Source organism: Oncorhynchus keta, chromosome 1 (genome assembly GCF_023373465.1).
Source record: "Oncorhynchus keta strain PuntledgeMale-10-30-2019 chromosome 1, Oket_V2, whole genome shotgun sequence".
NCBI lineage: Eukaryota > Metazoa > Chordata > Actinopteri > Salmoniformes > Salmonidae > Oncorhynchus > Oncorhynchus keta.
In genome coordinates, this window is record NC_068421.1 from 33087868 (window position 1) to 33108188 (window position 20321).

At 47.8% G+C, this 20321-nt stretch overlaps 1 protein-coding gene across 2 annotated transcripts in view; it reads left to right on the forward strand.

The window, feature by feature from the left end:
* Positions 1–20321, forward strand: part of LOC118396139 (neurobeachin-like) — a 415134-nt gene that overhangs the window by 168655 nt on the left and 226158 nt on the right. For both annotated transcript variants that reach the window (XM_052522064.1, XM_052522066.1), the window contains exons 29-34: positions 1725–1790; positions 1994–2162; positions 2960–3072; positions 3211–3542; positions 10438–10589; positions 14749–14875. In XM_052522064.1, the coding sequence (XP_052378024.1) occupies positions 1725–1790; positions 1994–2162; positions 2960–3072; positions 3211–3542; positions 10438–10589; positions 14749–14875 (959 nt within the window). The remainder of the gene's footprint in view (positions 1–1724; positions 1791–1993; positions 2163–2959; positions 3073–3210; positions 3543–10437; positions 10590–14748; positions 14876–20321) is intronic.

Consider the following 20321-nt stretch of genomic DNA (forward strand, 5'->3'; position numbering starts at 1 on the left):
CACCTTAGTCAAATACATTTAAACTTATTTTTTCACTTTTCCTGACATTTAATCCTAGTAAAAATTCCCTGTTTTAGGTCAGTTAGAATCACCTCTTTATTTTAAGAATGTGAAATGTCAGAATAATAATAGAGAGAATTATTTCTTTCAGCTTTTATTTCTTTCATCACATTAGTATTTGGTAGCATTGCCTTTAAATTGTTTAACTTGGTTCAAACGTTTTGGGTTCCACAAGCTTCCCACAATAAGTTGGGTGAATTTTGGCCCATTCCTCCTGACAGAGCTGGTGTAACTGATTTGGGTTTGTAGGCCTCCTTGCTCTCACACGCTTTTACAGTTCTATAGGATTGGGGTCAGGGCTTTTTGATGGTCACTCTAATACCTTGACTTTGTTGTCCTTAAGCCGTTTTCCACATCTTTGGAAGTATGCTTGGGGTCAATGTCCATTTGGAAGACCCATTTGCGACCAAGCTTTAACTTCCTGACTGATGTCTTGAGATGTTGCTTCAATATATCCACATAATTCTCCTTCCTCATGACGCCATCTATTTTGTGAAGTGCACAAGTCTCTCCTGCAGCAAAGCACCCCCACAACACGATACTGCCAAGCTTCACGGTTGGGATGGTGTTCTTCGGCTTCCAAGCATCCCCATTTTTCCTCCAAACATAACGATGGTCATTATGGCCAAACAGTCCTATTTTTGTTTCTTCGACGAGAGGACAGTTCTCCAAAAAAGCATGATTCTTGTCCCCATCTGCAGTTGCAAACCGTAGTCTGGCTTTTTTATGGAGGTTTTGAAGCAGTGGCTTCTTCCTTGCTGATCGGCCTTTCAGGTTATGTCTATATGGGGCTTGTTTTACTGTGGACATAGATACTTTTGTAGCTGTTTCCTCCAGCATCTTCACAATATCCTTTGCTGTTGTTCTGGGATTGATTTGCACTTTTTGCAACAAAGTACATTCATCTCTAGGAGACAGAAGGCATCTCCTTCCTGAGCGGTATGACGGCTGCGTGGTCCCATGGTGTTTATACTTGCAAACTATTGTTTGTACAGATGAACATGGTACCTTCAGGCATTTGGAAATTGCCTCCAGGGATGAATCAGACTTGTGGAGGTCTACAATTATTTTTCTGAGGTCTTGGATGATTTCTTTTGATTTCCCCATGATGTCAAGCAAAGAGGCACTGAGTTTGAAGGTAGGCCTTGAAATACATCCACAGGTACATCTCCAATTGACTCAAATGATTGCAATTAGCCTATCAGAAGCTTCTAAAGCCATGACATTATTTTCTGGAATTTTCCATGCTGTTTAAAGGCACAGTCAACTTAGTGTATGTACATTTCTGACCCACTGGAATTGAGATACAGTGAAATAATCTGTCTGTAAACAATTGTTGGAAAAATTACTTGTCTCATCCACAAAGTAGATGTCCTGAGTGACTTGCCAAAACTATAGTTTGTTGACAAGAAATTTGTGGAGTGGTTGAAAAACGAGTTTTAATGACTCCAACTCCAAGGGGAATGTAAACTTCCGTCTTCAACTGTATAAGTGGAGGGTGTGTGGGAGATCATTAAGTGTGACACCCAATGTAATATGGATGCTACGCTAACGGCTAAGTAAACAGATTGTTACATGACCACTAAGATGTCAGACTCCCTTAGTCTCCTCACTTTAGATCTTCTAAACCCCAAAACATTCTCAGTAACCTTTCTCCCATCCAGGACCCTGACAGGCTTTTACAGGACGTCGACATCAACCGTCTGAGAGCTGTCGTGTTCCGGGATGTGGTGAGTATGATTGTTTGTGTGTGCTGGTGCGTGTGTAACATGTTTGTGTGTGCTGGTGCGTGTGTAACATGTTTGTGTGTGCTGGTGCATGTGTAACATGTTTGTGTGTGCTGTTGCATGTGTAACATTTTTGTGTGTGCTGGTGCGTGTGTAACATGTTTGTGTGCGTGTGTTTGTGTAACATGCATATTTGTCCCCTCCAGGATGACAGTAAGCAGGCCCAGTTCTTGGCCCTAGCGGTGGTCTACTTCATCTCTGTCCTCATGGTGTCAAAGTACAGGGACATCCTGGAACCCCAAAGAGAGCCCAACAGGATGATCAGCCAATCAGCATGCAGCATTCGCCACGAGATCAACTCACCTACCAGCACAGGTGCTTACTTCTGATATCCAACTCCCTCCCCTAACCCCGCCTCTAACTCCTCCCATAACCCATCCTCTCAGCTCTATTATTAATTCATGTTACCCACTAATTGCACTGTGCAGAATTAAACATGGGAACAGGGATGGAAGCGGAGAAGGGAAGCAGGAGCAGGATGGGAGGTGGGAGAGGGGAGGGGAAGTTGGGAGCGGGGTGGGGTGTATGGAAGTTGTACAGGTAGCCCTGGTCTCTGTGGTATGAACAGTAACATCCCATTGTACACACGCTGGGAGACAGCAAGAGCGACATAAAGAGATAGAGAGAGAGAGTAAAAGAAAGCAAGAGAAACAGAGAATAGCTGAGAGTTTGGGGCGTTGTGAGGCTAGTTCTATTTCCAGCCGTCTGTCGTGGTTCATTAGCCAGTCAATCAGCCAGGAGGGTGGGATCAGAGAGGCTGCTGGGAAGGACACTTCGCCACCCTCATAAGTAATATCACCAGGAAGAGAGTTTCCAGCCAACTGACATGTGGCAGATGTCTATCTGAGATGGAAGTTAGAAGAGGATGAACTGGGAAGTTAGATGGGGAGAGAATGGGCTTGTTCAACTCCCGACTGGCTGATCTACGAATCACCTTGTATCTTGAATGACTACTCATTATTATTTGCAGATCAGTCAGTCAATCCCAATTAACCCACAATGCATCACATTTTTGACGTTCTGGAACATGATCAATGTGTGTGAGCCCACCCAGTGACCTTGTGTCCTTTAATAAGTGTGTGTGTGTGTGTGTATATGTGTGTGTGTTCCAGAGACCCCCCTGGCCTACCCTGACCACAATAAGGCGCCCCCCACCCCTGTAGAGGAGCTCCACATAGGGAGAGGATCTCTGCCGCACACTGACTCTGGCATTGGAGAGGAACAGGTTGCTTATCTAGATACTAGACTGTGTTCTCTTTTCTCGCTCTATTAGAATGGATTGTAGTTGTATTATAATGTTTGTCCGTGCATAAATCCAGGAAGGGTACAGGTACAAGAGTACATAACTAAGCTACCCCCCCAGGTGACCAGTGTGTTAAATGGGGCAGACCTGGAACCTTCAGGACCCGGGCGTGTTCACGTCATGTCCGCCCTGCTCGGCAGCCTTTCCTCTGGGGAGAAGCATAGCCAGGAGTTCCTCTTGGAGCCGCCTGGCCTGGAGGTTCTAACAACCGCCTCCTCCATCTCCTCGATCAGTCAATCAAACATCAACGTCAGAGAGATTCTGAAGAGCCTAGTGGCTGGGCCAGTAGAGGGGGTGGAGCCTGGACCAGAGCCCCTCCCCTACCCTGATCCTGCTGTACAGAGAGAGACCCATCACCCCATGCTGCCCATGCAGTTTCACTCCTTTGACAGGTACACATGCACACACATACACACACAACCATGCAGGTCCACTCTTTGTACTGGAGGCCACTCTGTTATGCATATCTTATACATATTTGACAACTTGGGCAGGTAGCCTAGTGATAGATTGTTTGGGCCAATAATGGAAAGGTCGCTGGTTTGAATACCCAAGCCAGCAAGGTGAAGAATCTGCCGATGTGCCCTTGAGCAAAGGCACTTAAATTTTACATTTTTGTCATTTAGCAGACGCTCTTATCCAGAGCGACTTACAGGAGCAATTAGGGTTAAGTGCCTTGCACAAGGGCACAACGTCATATTTTCACCTCGCCGGCTCAAGGATTCAAACCAGCGACCTTTTGGTTACTTGCCCTAATTTACTCCAGGGGTGCGGTACTGCTGTGGCTGACCCTGTAAAACAACACATTTCACTGCACATATCTGGTGAAAGTGACAATAAAACACATTTATTTTAATAAGCAGTTGTGTGTAGATTAATGAGAAAACCCCCAATCCATTTTAGAATAAGGCTGTAATGTAACAAAATGTGGAAAAGGGGAAGGGGTCTGAATACGTTCTGAATACCCTGTATACGCTTCAAGAAAGAACTATAATGTGCATCGTTAGTCAAGCACGCTCAACACGCCCCAGTTTATCCACTAAGTCCGTTTAGTTGTCAGGAGCAACATTCATGGTTTTACAGTAGCAAGCGAAACATCAGTCACATGTTAGATCTCTGGTAGTGTTCGCTCAGCCCCCATGGGGAGGTGTGTGGGAGGGTGGGTGTGTGTTTGGAAAGGTGTGTGATTACATTCCTGCAGTAGATAAGAACACAGTAATCCGTGTGCTGTCCCTGTGGTAACCTACTGCTGACAGGAGGTCAGGGTTCACATCCCAGAATCCTTATCTTTCTGTCTGGTGAACGTTGAAGATAATTGAGGTAGATTTAGGACCAACAAACCCTGAACCATGTCAAAATAGGAAGGCTGTCAGTGTGGCCTGTTTGGTGTGTGTGCCACCTGTGATGAAGGTACAAATGGAGGAGAGGAGAGATAAGGAGGTGGAGGAGGGAGGAAAGGTAGAGAGGGAGGAGGAGATGAAGGATCAGATGAAGGACTGCAGAGGTCCCCTGGGCCCTGATGACTGATTAAACAGAAGCGGCTTCCCATTTTACCCCTCCCCCCTCCCACCCCACGCCCAAGCCTGTCTTCTCACCCCTCACAGCCCTAATATGCCTTGGCAGGCTGAAATGAGTTGCCAGACCTCTCTGTATTAATTTTGAAATGCTTTCACACACAGTGTCCAGGTCCCACATACGACTCCTTCATGCTTTAATGTCATCCAGCCTCAATTTGCTGTGTCTAATTCTTCTCCACCTGCCAGCAGAATGAGCTTCTAGGCTGACTAGCCCTCAGGACGGCTGGGCTGTCAGGCCTGAGGCTGATAGGGACTGACAACATCAAAACAGAGCACAAAGAAAAGGCTCAGAGCGTTGAGAAGAGGGCTGGGGAGGGCTGAGTCCCCTGGTCTTTCTGGTTGATAGTCTCTCTGAGGTGGAGTTTTCAATTAGAGACTTCAATACCCAGGACTGGATGGCCAGATGGGACCACTGCACGACTGATCTAAATACACCTTTAAATCTCATTCCCTCTCTCTCTCTCTCCCTTCCTTCCTTTCTTTCTTTCTTTCTTTCTTTCTTTTTCTTTCTCTCTCCCTCCCTCTCTCTCTCTCTCTGTAGTACAGCTCTCACAGTAACACAGGGGGATGTTGTCTAGCACTGAATGTATGATTACATTTATAATGAAGAACTGATTTAATCTGTTTGGTTTTAATTGAACAGACTATGTTAGGAAATGTAATCTTCTTAATCCATTTCCACAGTATATCTTTATGATAGAGGATGTATGTGTGTAGATAAATGTGCGCTCGTGCGCGCGCGTGTGTGTGTGTGTGTGTGTGTGTGTGTGTGTGTGTGTGTGTGTGTGTGTGTGTGTGTGTGTGTGTGTGTGTGTGTGTGTGTGTGTGTGTGTGTGTGTGTGTGTGTGTGTGTGTGTGTGTGTGTGTGTGCGAGTCCTTACAGGATGTGTTCTGCGGTTCTCTTTCCTCTATAGGCGTCTTGTCCTGTTCATTAATATTCCTCACCAGATGAATCCTCACTTTATTCACAGCAGCCCCTATTAAACACACCCATATTAATACATGATGTCTTAGGTCGTCTTTGCATCTAATCAATTATTCAAATGAAAGGTTCATATCAGACCGTAACCATGTCACCCAGGGATAGCTGCACACATTCTTATCTTAGCTTTTTCCATGTTTATTTTGAAAAGAGACAACTGTTGGAATTAGTGCTAATCTGAAGTGTGATGGAACAATGCATGTGATTGTTCATTCAACATGTCAGTGTTTTTATTGTTTGTGCTCCTACTCCAATAAATGATTAGATAAATAACTCAAAATGAACCAGGAATACCTTTTTAGAAAACATATTAAACATATAGCTGGTTTTCTCAGTGATGTGCTGCTGTCAATGAGACCTCTGGTCTAGACCAAAGCAGCAGTACACAGATGTACTGAATAAATGATGCCGCCACCATCAGTCATTTACATTACATTTAAGTCATTTAGCAGACGCTCTTATCCAGAGCGACTTACAAATTGGTTCATTCACCTTATGACATCCAGTGTCACTTTACAATAGTGCATCTAAATCTTAAAGGGGGTGGGGGGTGAGAAGGATTACTTATCCTATCCTAGGTATTCCTTAAAGAGGTGGGGTTTCAGGTGTCTCCGGAAGGTGGTGATTGACTCCGCTGTCCTGGCGTCGTGAGGGAGTTTGTTCCACCATTGGGGGCCAGTGGTAGGGAGGCGAGCAGGCCAGAGGTGGATGAACAGTTTTGACTGGGCTGAGCTGAGGTGGAACTGTACTTCCTCAGTGGTAGGGAGGCTTGGGAAGGTTGCAGGCCAGAGGTGGATGAACGCAGTGCCCTTGTTTGGGTGTAGGGCCTGATGTTGTCAGAGCCTGGAGGTACTGATGGTGCCAGGGTGTTGTCCATTCCCCTCACAGCTCCGATCATGGAACGGGCAGCGGGAGGAAAGCATCCACACTGATATGTCTGCCAGACATGCAGAGATGCGATTCGCCACCTGGTCATCAGAAGGGGGAAAGGAGAAGATTAATTGTGTGTCGTCTGCATAGCAATGATAGGAGAGACCATGTGAGGTTATGACAGAGCCAAGTGACTTGGTGTATAGCTAGAATAGGAGAGGGCCTAGAACAGAGCCCTGGGGGACACCAGTGGTGAGAGCGCGTGGTGAGGAGACAGATTCTCGCCACGCCACCTGGTAGGAGCGACCTGTCAGGTAGGACGCAATCCAAGCGTGGGCCGCGCCGGAGATGCCCAACTCGGAGAGGGTGGAGAGGAGGATCTGATGGTTCACAGTATCGAAGGCAGCCGATAGGTCTAGAAGGATGAGAGCAGAGGAGAGAGAGTTAGCTTTAGCAGTGCGGAGCGCCTCCGTGATACAGAGAAGAGCAGTCTCAGTTGAATGACTAGTCTTGAAACCTGACTGATTTGGATCAAGAAGGTCATTCAGAGAGAGATAGCTGGAGAGCTGGCCAAGGACGGCACGTTCAAGAGTTTTAGAGAGAAAAGAAAGAAGGGATACTGGTCTGTAGTTGTTGACATCGGAGGGATCGAGTGTAGGTTTTTTCAGAAGGGGTGCAACTCTCGCTCTCTTGAAGACGGAAGGGACGTAGCCAGCGGTCAGGGATGAGTTGATGAGCGAGGTGAGGTAAGGAGAAGGTCTCCGGAAATGGTCTGGAGAAAGAGAGGAGAGGATAGGGTCAAGCGGGCAGGTTGTTGGGCGGCCGGCCGTCACAAGACGCAAGGTTTCATCTGGAGAGAGAGGGGAGAAAGAGGTCAGAGCACAGGGTAGGGCAGTGTGAGCAGAACCAGCGGTGTCGTTTGACTTAGCAAACGAGGATCGGATGTCGTCGACCTTCTTTTCAAAATGGTTGACGAAGTCATCTGCAGAGAGGGAGGAGGGGGGGAGGGGGAGGATTCAGGAGGGAGGAGAAGGTGGCAAAGAGCTTCCTAGGGTTAGAGGCAGATGCTTGGAATTTAGAGTGGTAGAAAGTGGCTTTAGCAGCAGAGACAGAGGAGGAAAATGTAGAGAGGAGGGAGTGAAAGGATGCCAGGTCCGCAGGGAGGCGAGTTTTCCTCCATTTCCGCTCGGCTGCCCGGAGCCCTGTTCTGTGAGCTCGCAATGAGTCGTCGAGCCACGGAGCGGGAGGGGAGGACCGAGCCGGCCTGGAGGATAGGGGACATAGAGAGTCAAAGGATGCAGAAAGGGAGGAGAGGAGGGTTGAGGAGGCAGAATCAGGAGATAGGTTGGAGAAGGTTTGAGCAGAGGGAAGAGATGATAGGATGGAAGAGGAGAGAGTAGCGGGGGAGAGAGAGCGAAGGTTGGGACGGCGCGATACCATCCGAGTTGGGGCAGTGTGGGAGGTGTTGGATGAGAGCGAGAGGGAAAAGGATACAAGGTAGTGGTCGGAGACTTGGAGGGGAGTTGCAATGAGGTTAGTGGAAGAACAGCATCTAGTAAAGATGAGGTCGAGCGTATTGCCTGCCTTGTGAGTAGGGGGGGAAGGTGAGAGGGTGAGGTCAAAAGAGGAGAGGAGTGGAAAGAAGGAGGCAGAGAGGAATGAGTCAAAGGTAGACGTGGGGAGGTTAAAGTCGCCAAGAACTGTGAGAGGTGAGCCGTCCTCAGGAAAGGAGCTTATCAAGGCATCAAGCTCATTTATGAACTCTCCGAGGGAACCTGGAGGGCGATAAATGATAAGGATGTTAAGCTTGAAAGGGCTGGTAACTGTGACAGCATGGAATTCAAAGGAGGCGATAGACAGATGGGTAAGGGGAGAAAGAGAGAATGACCACTTGGGAGAGATGAGGATCCCGGTGCCACCACCCCGCTGACCAGAAGCTCTCAGGGTGTGCGAGAACACGGGGGCGGACGAGGAGAGAGCAGTAGGAGTAGCAGTGTTATCTGTGGTGATCCATGTTTCCGTCAGTGCCAAGAAGTCGAGGGACTGGAGGGAGGCATAGGCTGAGATGAACTCTGCCTTGTTGGCCGCAGATCGGCAGTTCCAGAGGCTACCGGAGACCTGGAACTCCACGTGGGTCGTGCGCGCTGGGACCACCAGATTAGGGTGGCCGCGGCCACGCGGTGTGGAGCGTTTGTATGGTCTGTGCAGAGAGGAGAGAACAGGGATAGACAGACACATAGTTGACAGGCTACAGAAGAGGCTACGCTAATGCAAAGGAGATTGGAATGACAAGTGGACTACACGTCTCGAATGTTCACAAAGTTAAGCTTACGTAGCAAGAATCTTATTGACTAAAATGATTAAAATGATACACTACTGCTGAAGTAGGCTAGCTGGCAGTGGCTGCGTTGTTGACTTTGTAGGCTAGCTGGCAGTGGCTGCGTTGTTGACACTACACTAATCAAGTCGTTCCGTTGAGTGTAATAGTTTCTACAGTGCTGCTATTCGGGGGCTAGCTGGCTAGCTAGCAGTGTTGATTACGTTACGTTGCGTTAAAAGAACGACAATAGCTGGCTAGCTAACCTAGAAAATCGCTCTAGACTACACAATTATCTTAGATACAAAGACGGTTATGTAGCTAGCTACGTAGCTAGCTACGATCAAACAAATCAAACCGTTGTACTGTAATGAAATGAAATGAAAATGTGATACTACCTGTGAATGCGACCGGGTTGTTGAGTTCTATTCGGAACGTTGGCTAGCTGTTGGCTAGCTAGCAGTGTCTCCTACGTTAAGGACGACAGATAGCTGGCTAGCTAATCTCGGTAAATTAAGATAATCACTCTAAGACTACACACTCTAAACTACACAATTATCTTGGATACGAAGACAGCAAAGACAGCTATGTAGCTAGCTAACACTACACTAATCAAGTCGTTCAGTTGAGTGTAATAGTTTCTACAGTGCTGCTAATCGGTGGACGTTTGCTAGCTGGCTAGCTGCTGGGCAGAGCAGTGAAGACTACGTTAGGACGACGAAATACGATAATTACGCAATTATCTTTGATACAAAGACGGCTATGTAGCTAGCTAAGAAGAAATTGCTAAGATTAGACAAATCAAACCGTTGTACTATAATGAAATGTAATGAAAAAGTTATACTACCTGCGGAGCGAAGTGCCGATGCGACCGCTCGCTCCAACCCGGAAGTAGCAGTCCTCTTCACTGCAGATGCAGAGATATGGACGTTTGTGTGTGTGTCATGCCGTTCATCAGAAGTGAATAAATAACTGCAGTAGATCCCAGTGGTCTGAATGTATTCTCTGTGCTCTCTAAGTGGACCATGGGAAGGTCACAAGTTTAGTCATCTAGAGACCCTGGGTCTGTGCCAAATAGCACCCCATTCCCTGTATAGTGCACTACTGTTGTACAGGGCTCTTATCAAAAGTAGTACACTGTATAGGGAATAGAGTGCCATTTGGGACGCACACCCTGCTGGCAGCATTTACTGCCTTCTTCCCCCGTGATGTGTTCTAGTGTCTATAAATATATGAGGAAATCAGAAGTGTCTTCACACAGAACAGTCTTTTTCTATTTCCATGTACTGTATTTAATGTTTCTCTTAACTTAATGGGAGCATTACTGATGCTTGGTTCGGTCATTAGCTACACTTAGCTGTGTGTGTGTGTGTGTGTGTGTGTGTGTGTGTGTGTGTGTGTGTGTGTGTGTGTGTGTGTGTGTGTGTGTGTGTGTGTGTGTGTGTGTGTGTGTGTGTGTGTGTGTGTGTGTGTGTGTGTGTGTGTGTGTGTGTGTGTCTGTGTCTGTGTCTGTGTGTGTGAGACTCTCTCTCTCTGTATAGGAGTGTGGTGGTCCCAGTGAAGAAGCCTCCACCAGGCAGTCTGGCTGTGAACACGGTTGGACACACATCCTCCAGTAGCCTGGCAACAGGCTCCACCCCCAACATCTTTTCTGCAGCCTCCAACACCGCCAAGAGCATGATCAACACCACCGGTAGGCCTACACCCATGGGCCCTGGTCAAATGTGGGGAATAGGGTGCAATTTGTGACTAAATCTTCGAGTGCTTCCCACATCAACCCCTAGTCCCACAGGCCTGGGCAACTCCAGTCCTCGGGGGCCTGAGTGGTGTCACAGTTTTGCCCCAGCTAACACACCTGACTCCAATAATCAACTAATTATGATCTTCAGTTAAAAATGCAATTAGTTTAATCAGCTGTGTTTGCTAGGGATGGGGGGGGAGTGTGACACCAACCAGGCCCCCGAGACCTGGAGTTGCCCAGGCCTGCCCTAACACTTAGCCACTTGTGTATACTTGAAACGTGTGGATAGGTATGAGTAATATTAGTGACAATTCCACCTAACCTACAATTATTAAGTGGCTTCTTAACAGGAAGCTAGTACTAACATATTAATAGTATTGCTTATACCTATCTGATCCTTTATTTTCTATATGAGGTGCTAGTGAGTAAAGGGTAGGGGCTAGGTGTAGGGGTCAGGGCTAGGTGTAGGGGATAAGGAGTAGGGTATAGGTGTAGGGGTCAGGGCTAGGTGTAGGGGATAAGGAGTAGGGTATAGGTGTAGGGGTCAGGGCTAGATGTAGGGGATAAGGAGTAGGGTATAGGTGTAGGGGTCAGGGCTAGGTGTAGGGGATAAGGAGTAGGGTATAGGTGTAGGGGTCAGGGCTAGGTGTAGGGGATAAGGAGTAGGGTATAGGTGTAGGGGTCAGGGCTAGGTGTAGGGGATAAGGAGTAGGGTATAGGTGTAGGGGGTCAGGTTTAGGTGTAGGGGATAAGGAGTAGGGTATAGGTGTAGGGGGCCAGGGCTAGGTGTAGGGGATAAGGAGTAGGGTATAGGTGTAGGGGGCCAGGGCTAGGTGTAGGGGATAAGGAGTAGGGTATAGGTGTAGGGGTCAGGGCTAGGTGTAGGGGATAAGGGGTAGGGTATAGGTGTAGGGGGTCAGGGCTAGGTGTAGGGGATAAGGAGTAGGGTATAGGTGTAGGGGGTCAGGGCTAGGTGTAGGGGATAAGGAGTAGGGTATAGGTGTAGGGGGCCAGGGCTAGGTGTAGGGGATAAGGAGTAGGGTATAGGTGTAGGGGGTCAGGGCTAGGTGTAGGAGATAAGGAGTAGGGTATAGGTGTAGGGGTCAGGGCTAGGTGTAGGGGATAAGGAGTAGGGTATAGGTGTAGGGGTCAGGGCTAGGTGTAGGGGATAAGGAGTAGGGTATATAGGTGTAGGGGGTCAAGGCTAGGTGTAGGAGATAAGGAGTAGGGTATAGGTGTAGGGGGTCAGGGCTAGGTGTAGGGGATAAGGAGTAGGGTATAGGTGTAGGGGGCCAGGGCTAGGTGTAGGAGATAAGGAGTAGGGTATAGGTGTAGGGGGTCAGGGCTAGGTGTAGGGGATAAGGATTAGGGTATAGGTGTAGGGGGTCAAGGCTAGGTGTAGGAGATAAGGAGTAGGGTATAGGTGTAGGGGGTCAGGGATAGGTGTAGGGGATAAGGAGTAGGGTATATATAGGTGTAGGGGGTCAGGGCTTGGTGTAGGGGATAAGGCGTAGGGGTAAAGGGATAGTGGTTGGTTTAAGATTCAGCCTGACATACAAGCCCTCTGAAGGATGGTACTCAGGGTCTCAGACCCAAGAGGTTACTAATAACACTCTACTAATGTGTTTGGCCGGTAATGTGGTTTATTTCCAGGGAACTGTTGCTCGTTGGAGTTCGTTAGTATTTCATCTGAGTAATTACTGCAGATCTTAATAACCCAGTGGGTCTGGAATGTGTCCTTTGATGCCGGTCCAGGAATAGGAGCGGAACTGCGTCCCTAATGGCTCCCAATGTAGTGCACTAGTTTTTACCAAGGCCCGTAGGGATCTGGTCAAAAGTGGTGCATTATATAAAGAATTTGGGACTATTTGGGACGTAACCTATTTGTTTCTCGGCTGGATGACTGAGGTTTAATGGTGGAATGTAGAAACTCATACTGTGCACCAGAGGGCACTCTCTACTGTACTATCTCCCGCCAGGCTTCCTATACTTAAGCGATAAGGTCAGAGGAGGTGGGGTCTGTGGCCAATATACCACAGCTACGGGCTGTTCTTACACACAACACAACATAGAGTGCCTGGACACAGCCCTTAGCCGTGATATATTGGCCCCGAGGTGCCTTACTGCTATTAAAAACTGGTTACCAACGTAATTAGAGCAGTAAAAATACATGTTTTGTAATACCCATGGTATACGGTCGTATAGACCATGGCTGTCACCCAATCAGCATTCAGGGCTCGAACCACCCAGTTTATAAAGTGCTATGACCTGCTGTGTGGTGGTTGTGCTGTATAAAGCAGGATAATACAATCGGGTCAGGTTGAAATGCATTCAATGACCTCCGAGAAATGGTAGATCTTGTTGTTTTATTATGTTTCATTTGTTCAGACCAAATTAGTGTAGTGTAGTGTAGTAGAAGTTGTAGTGTAGTGTGCTTCCAATGAGCCCTGAACAAAAGTACTGCACTAAATAGGGAATAGGGTTCCATTTGACTGTCCTCTCCCCTTAGGCCCTGTTCCATGCTGTTGAGCCCAGGGTCCCATGATGCAGCAGGCCTTCGAAAGAAGCCACTTAATACAGAGACCATTAAAGCTGCAACACCTATTAAATGTCCCTATCCACTCAGCAGGAATGTGACAGATGTGTCACTGTGCTTTCAGTTAAACCCAGGGGCTCTCCTCTCTCCCCTCCTCCCGCTTCTCTCTCTTTCAGTTAAACCCAGGGGCTCTCCTCTCCTCCCGCTTCTCTCTCTCTTTCAGTTAAACCCAGGGGCTCTCTTCTCTCCTCTCACTTCTCTCTCTTTCAGTTAATCCCAGGGGCTCTCTTCTCTCCTCTCCTCTCCTCTCGCTTCTCTCTCTTTCAGTTAAACCCAGGGTCTCTCTTGTCTCCTCTCCTCTCACTTCTCTCTCTTTCAGTTAAACCCAGGGGCTCTCTTCTCTCCTCTCCTCTCCTCTCACTTCTCTCTCTTTCAGTTAAACCCAGGGGCTCTCCTCTCCTCTCCTCCCGCTTCCCTCTCTTTCCTTCCCACTTTTCCATCTATAACCTTCTCTCCCTACCTTCCGCCTTCCCTCCTTCTCTGTCACCCCCCCTCCCTCTTTCTCACTCTCTCTCCCCCTTCTCTCTCACCCCCTCTTTCTCCCACTCTCTCTCTTTTTCTCTCTCCCTCCTTCTCTCCCTCTTTCCCTCAGACCCCATGATTTCACCAGTTCTGTTCTGTAGATGTTCTTTGTCAACGTGACCCATGACCTCAAGGACATGCATGTGATACCTGGAATGATGATGGATGGAACACGTCTTAATCGTATCCTATTAAACATGTAACCCAATATTTGAAAATAAATGCCACAGATGTAGCTACAGTACAATGCACCGTGTTTGAACAACCGTTATATTGAATTGGACATTAGACATTCATATACTTACAATGAATGGTTCAAGGTGGATGTCATTCTTATAGGTCGGGCCTGTAACTGAAACAGACCTTGGGTAGATAATATACAGCATAGGTGTATACTGTATAGTTGTATATTTAAGCAATAAGGCCCAAGGGGGTGTGGTATATGGCCAATATACCACAGCCAAGGACTGTCCAACTGCACGACGCAATGCGGAGTGCCTGGACATAGCCCTTAGCCGTGGTATATTGGCAATATACTGTACCACAACCCCCAGAGGTGACTTATTGCTATTAAAAACTGGTTACCAATGTAATTAGAGCAGTAAAAATAAATGTTTTGTCATACCCGTGGTATACGGTCTGATATAACACGGCTGTCAGCCAATCAGCATTCAGGGCTCGAACCACCCAGTTTATAATTGGGTATATAATGGAGGTGTATACTGTATATTTCTGTACTTGGGTATATAATATAGTTGTATAGTGTATGCTATAATGTATAGTTGTATACTGTATAATGGAGTTTGTATTTCTATAGTTGGTTATGTAATTGAGTTGTATACTGTACTGTATAGTCATATTCTGTACTGTATAGTTGTATACAGTACTTGGGTATATAATATAGTTATATACTTGGTTATATATAATAAAGTTGTATACTTGCTCCCATTCTTCTCCCAGTGTGACGTTGGTTGGTGTGTTTGTTCCCTGCAGGAGCTACAGACTCAGCCTCCTCTTCCTCCACCTCTTCCTCATCCTTCGTCAACGGGGCCACCAGTAAGAACCTGCCTGCTGTCCAGCCGGTGGCGCCCATGCCTGAAGACACAGTGGAGAACATGAGGTAGGGTCAGGGTGTGACAGTACTGTGTGTGTGTGTGTAGTAGAGAGATTATACATTTCAATGCTACAGACATATTCCCCATATATCACCTGGAGCCACTGAACAGTGCATGTCTTTCTCTATCAGCATGTAACCACTGCCTGTGGTTTTGTGTGAATGGTAATTCAGAGAGAACTGTGTGTGTGTGTGTGTGTGTGTGTGTGTGTGTGTGTGTGTGTGTGTGTGTGTGTGTGTGTGTGTGTGTGTGTGTGTGTGTGTGTGTGTGTGTGTGTGTGTGTGTGTGTGTGTGTGTGTGTGTGTGTGTGGATGCTGCTGTGACCTTAACTGTTAGTCCCCACCTCCTGTAATGGTTTGTGACAGGCATCTCTAGTGCTGCAGAGAGCCTGAGTACCTCTCTCTCTGTCTCCCAGTCCCACAGCCACACACACACTCTCACTCTCTAGTGCCCCCCTCTAAAGGAATTGCAAATCAGTTGCCATGGCAGCAGTAACCAACATCACTTACCATAACTGTGGAGTCAATGATGGAAGTGGCGAGTTGCAGAGCTGTGTGTGTGTCTGTGTCTCAGCTGGTTGCAGAGCTGTGTGTATGATCATACTGAACTCTCATTTCAGTCCAGTCAGACTCACATGCAGCTTGTTGGGTAGACAATAGACATATGGGTTCTAGTCAGAAGTAGTGCACTATAAAGGGGATAAAGGGTGCCATTTGGGACTCAGTCATAGTCACTGCTGCAATCTCTGTGTATTTCAGTGCGTTGCTCTGTGAGGTGGACCAGGATGTGAGAGTCTTTAGTTGGTCCCTGCAGCGTGGCCACACAGAGACAGAGACAGAGATGGCCCCCAGAGGTGCAGGCCAGTGTCATAGGCAAGCACTATTTAACATCGCTCACACAGGTGTTACTGTCTCACTGATACACTCATCTTTTCACCTTCATATTCTTCCCAGGAGGCCATGGGGCAGAAGCCACTTTGCTTCTAGTCCCTCCTAGGCCAAGCCTCTCTCTCTCTCCCTCTCTCCCTCTCTCTCTCTCTCTCTCTGTCTGTCTGTCTGTCTGTCTGTCTGTCTGTCTGTCTGTCTGTCTGTCTGTCTGTGATTATACTAGTGAACAGGCTCAATGCAGTATCTCTCTGCTTTTACATGCTTCCTGTATGGTTGCATGCCCCCTCCTTACCAGTTTGTAGATAGATACTAATAGGCTGTAGAGGTCTTCTCGGGTCCAAAAAGTTGGACCTGGACCCGAAGACAATCAGACCCGAACCCGAGAACGATGAGACCCGAACCTGAATGGATCCAACGACAACCAGACCTAGACGGGTCTGGGTCTAGATTGGACCTGAGTGACAAAACAAAATATGTTTATCAGCCAAGTTGCTCTTCTGGTTAACGAATATGTTGTCTAGGCCTTCTATAAGTCAATAAATCCACCTTATTATAAATAAATATTCTATAGGCTGTACAGAGCTGTGGTCGGGTCCATGCTGGTCCATTCGGATCTATCAGCTGTAGTTACATAGACCCGAGACACAATGAAAATCCAACTGGACCCGACTCAGACCCGAGGGAAAACGTAACACTTTGAACCCGCTCAGATCCCGGGTCAGGTCTCGGGTATTTAGGTTCGGGTGGACTCGTGAAGACCTCTACTAGACACAGTCACAGCTCTAAACTGCTGCATATTGGCTGCATATTCGGCAAAATATTTTGCTGTGTGACCTGGAGTTTTATTTTGCTGTGTGACCTGGAGCTTTATTTTGCTGTGTGACCTGGAGTTTTATTTTGCTGTGTGACCTGGAGTTTTATTTTGCTGTGTGACCTGGAGTTTTATTTTGCTGTGTGACCTGGAGTTTTATTTTGCTGTGTGACCTGGAGTTTTATTTTGCTGTGTGACCTGGAGCTTTATTTTGCTGTGTGACCTGGAGTTTTATTTTGCTGTGTGACCTGGAGTTTTATTTTGCTGTGTGACCTGGAGTTTTTTTTGCTGTGTGACCTGGAGTTTTTTTTTGCTGTGTGACCTGGAGTTTTATTTTGCTGTGTGACCTGGAGTTTTATTTTGCTGTGTGACCTGGAGCTTTATTTTGCTGTGTGACCTGGAGTTTTATTTTGCTGTGTGACCTGGAGTTTTATTTTGCTGTGTGACCTGGAGTTTTATTTTGCTGTGTGACCTGGAGTTTTATTTATCGGTGACGTAATCTGATTGGTGGGTTGGTTATGTAGGCTTCTTCTAACCCATCGCTTTCTACTACATATACTAATACGATTAAATTATATATTTCAATTATATCAGCATGAACTATATTGAGCAATAAAAGCCCCACTTTTATTCCATAGGCTGGGATCCTCACTATGCAGCTGTTGTTCCATAGGCTGGGATCCTCACTATGCAGCTGTTGTTCCATAGGCTGGGATCCTCACTATGCAGCTGTTGTTCCATAGGCTGGGATCCTCACTATGCAGCTGTTGTTCCATAGGCTGGGATCCACACTATGCAGCTGTTGTTCCATAGGCTGGGATCCATAGGCTGAGATCCTCACTATGCAGCTGTTGTTCCATAGGCTGGGATCTACACTATGCAGCTGTTGTTCCATAGGCTGAGATCCTCACTATGCAGCTGTTTGTTCCATAGGCTGAGATCCTCACTATGCAGCTGTTGTTCCATAGGCTGGGATCCTCACTATGAAGCTGTTGTTCCGTAGGCTGGGATCCTCACTATGCAGCTGTTGTTCCATAGGCTGGGATCCTCACTATGCAGCTGTTGTTCCATAGGCTGGGATCCTCACTATGCAGCTGTTGTTCCATAGGCTGGGATCCTCACTATGCAGCTGTTGTTCCATAGGCTGGGATCCTCACTATGAAGCTGTTGTTCCATAGGCTGGGATCCTCACTATGCAGCTGTTGTTCCATAGGCTGGGATCCTCACTATGCAGCTGTTGTTCCATAGGCTGGGATCTACACTATGCAGCTGTTGTTCCATAGGCTGGGATCCTACACTATGCAGCTGTTGTTCCATAGGCTGGGATCTCACTATGCAGCTGTTTGTTCCGTAGGCTGGGATCCTCACTATGCAGCTGTTGTTCCATAGGCTGGGATCCTCACTATGCAGCTGTTGTTCCATAGGCTGGGATCTACACTATGCAGCTGTTGTTCCGTAGGCTGGGATCCTCACACTATGCTGGGAGCTGTTGTTCCATAGGCTGGGATCCTCACTATGCAGCTGTTGTTCCATAGGCTGGGATCCTCACTATGAAGCTGTTGTTCCATAGGCTGGGATCCTCACTATGCAGCTGTTGTTCCATAGGCTGGGATCCACACTATGCAGCTGTTGTTCCATAGGCTGGGATCCTCACTATGAAGCTGTTGTTCCATAGGCTGGGATCCTCACTATGCAGCTGTTGTTCCATAGGCTGGGATCCTCACTATGCAGCTGTTGTTCCATAGGCTGGGATCCTCACTATGCAGCTGTTGTTCCATAGGCTGGGATCCTCACTATGAAGCTGTTGTTCCATAGGCTGGGATCCTCACTATGCAGCTGTTGTTCCATAGGCTGGGATAGGCCACACTATGCAGCTGTTGTTCCATAGGCTGGGATCCACACTATGCAGCTGTTGTTCCGTAGGCTGGGATCCCTCACTATGGCTGGCTGGGATCCTCACTATGCAGCTGTTGTTCCATAGGCTGGGATCCTCACTATGCAGCTGTTGTTCCATAGGCTGGGATCCTCAGCTGTTGTTCCATAGGCTGAAGCAGCTGTTGTTCCATAGGCTGGGATCCTCACTATGCAGCTGTTGTTCCATAGGCTGGGATCCACACTATGCAGCTGTTGTTCCATAGGCTGGGATCCTCACTATGCAGCTGTTGTTCCATAGGCTGGGATCCTCACTATGCAGCTGTTGTTCCATAGGCTGGGATCCTCACTATGCAGCTGTTGTTCCATAGGCTGGGATCCTCACTATGCAGCTGTTGTTCCATAGGCTGGGATCCACACTATGCAGCTGTTGTTCCATAGGCTGGGATCCACACTATGCAGCTGTTGTTCCATAGGCTGGGATCCTCACTATGCAGCTGTTGTTCCATAGGCTGGGATCCTCACTATGCAGCTGTTGTTCCATAGGCTGGGATCCTCACTATGAAGCTGTTGTTCCATAGGCTGGGATCCTCACTATGCAGCTGTTGTTCCATAGGCTGGGATCCTCACTATGCAGCTGTTGTTCCATAGGCTGGGATCCTCACTATGCAGCTGTTGTTCCATAGGCTGGGATCCACACTATGCAGCTGTTGTTCCGTAGGCTGGGATCCTCACTATGCAGCTGTTGTTCCATAGGCTGGGATCCTCACTATGCAGCTGTTGTTCCATAGGCTGGGATCCTCACTATGCAGCTGTTGTTCCATAGGCTGGGATCCTCACTATGCAGCTGTTGTTCCATAGGCTGGGATCCTCACTATGCAGCTGTTGTTCCATAGGCTGGGATCCTCACTATGCTGATCCTCACTATGCAGCTGTTGTTCCGTAGGCTGGGATCCTCACTATGCAGCTGTTGTTCCGTAGGCTGGGATCCACACTATGCAGCTGTTGTTCCACAGGCTGGGATCCACACTATGAAGCTGTTGTTCCATAGGCTGGGATCCTCACTATGCAGCTGTTGTTCCATAGGCTGGGATCCTCACTATGAAGCTGTTGTTCCGTAGGCTGGGATCCTCACTATGCAGCTGTTGTTCCATAGGCTGGGATCCTCACTATGCAGCTGTTGTTCCATAGGCTGGGATCCTCACTATGCAGCTGTTGTTCCGTAGGCTGGGATCCTCACTATGAAGCTGTTGTTCCATAGGCTGGGATCCTCACTATGCAGCTGTTGTTCCATAGGCTGGGATCCACACTATGCAGCTGTTGTTCCATAGGCTGGGATCCACACTATGAAGCTGTTGTTCCATAGGCTGGGATCCTCACTATGCAGCTGTTGTTCCTATAGCTGGCTGGGATCCACACTATGCAGCTGTTGTTCCATAGGCTGGGCTGCTGGTTCCATATGCTGGACACTATGCAGCTGTTGTTCCGTAGGCTGGGATCCTCACTATGCAGCTGTTGTTCCATAGGCTGGGATCCTCACTATGCAGCTGTTGTTCCATAGGCTGGGATCCTCACTATGCAGCTGTTGTTCCGTAGGCTGGGATCCTCACTATGCAGCTGTTGTTCCATAGGCTGGGATCCTCACTATGCAGCTGTTGTTCCGTAGGCTGGGATCCTCACTATGCAGCTGTTGTTCCGTAGGCTGGGATCCACACTATGCAGCTGTTGTTCCATAGGCTGGGATCCACACTATGCAGCTGTTGTTCCATAGGCTGGGATCCTCACTATGCAGCTGTTGTTCCATAGGCTGGGATCCTCACTATGGGATCCTCACTAGCTGTTGTTCCATAGGCTGGGATCCTCACTATGCAGCTGTTGTTC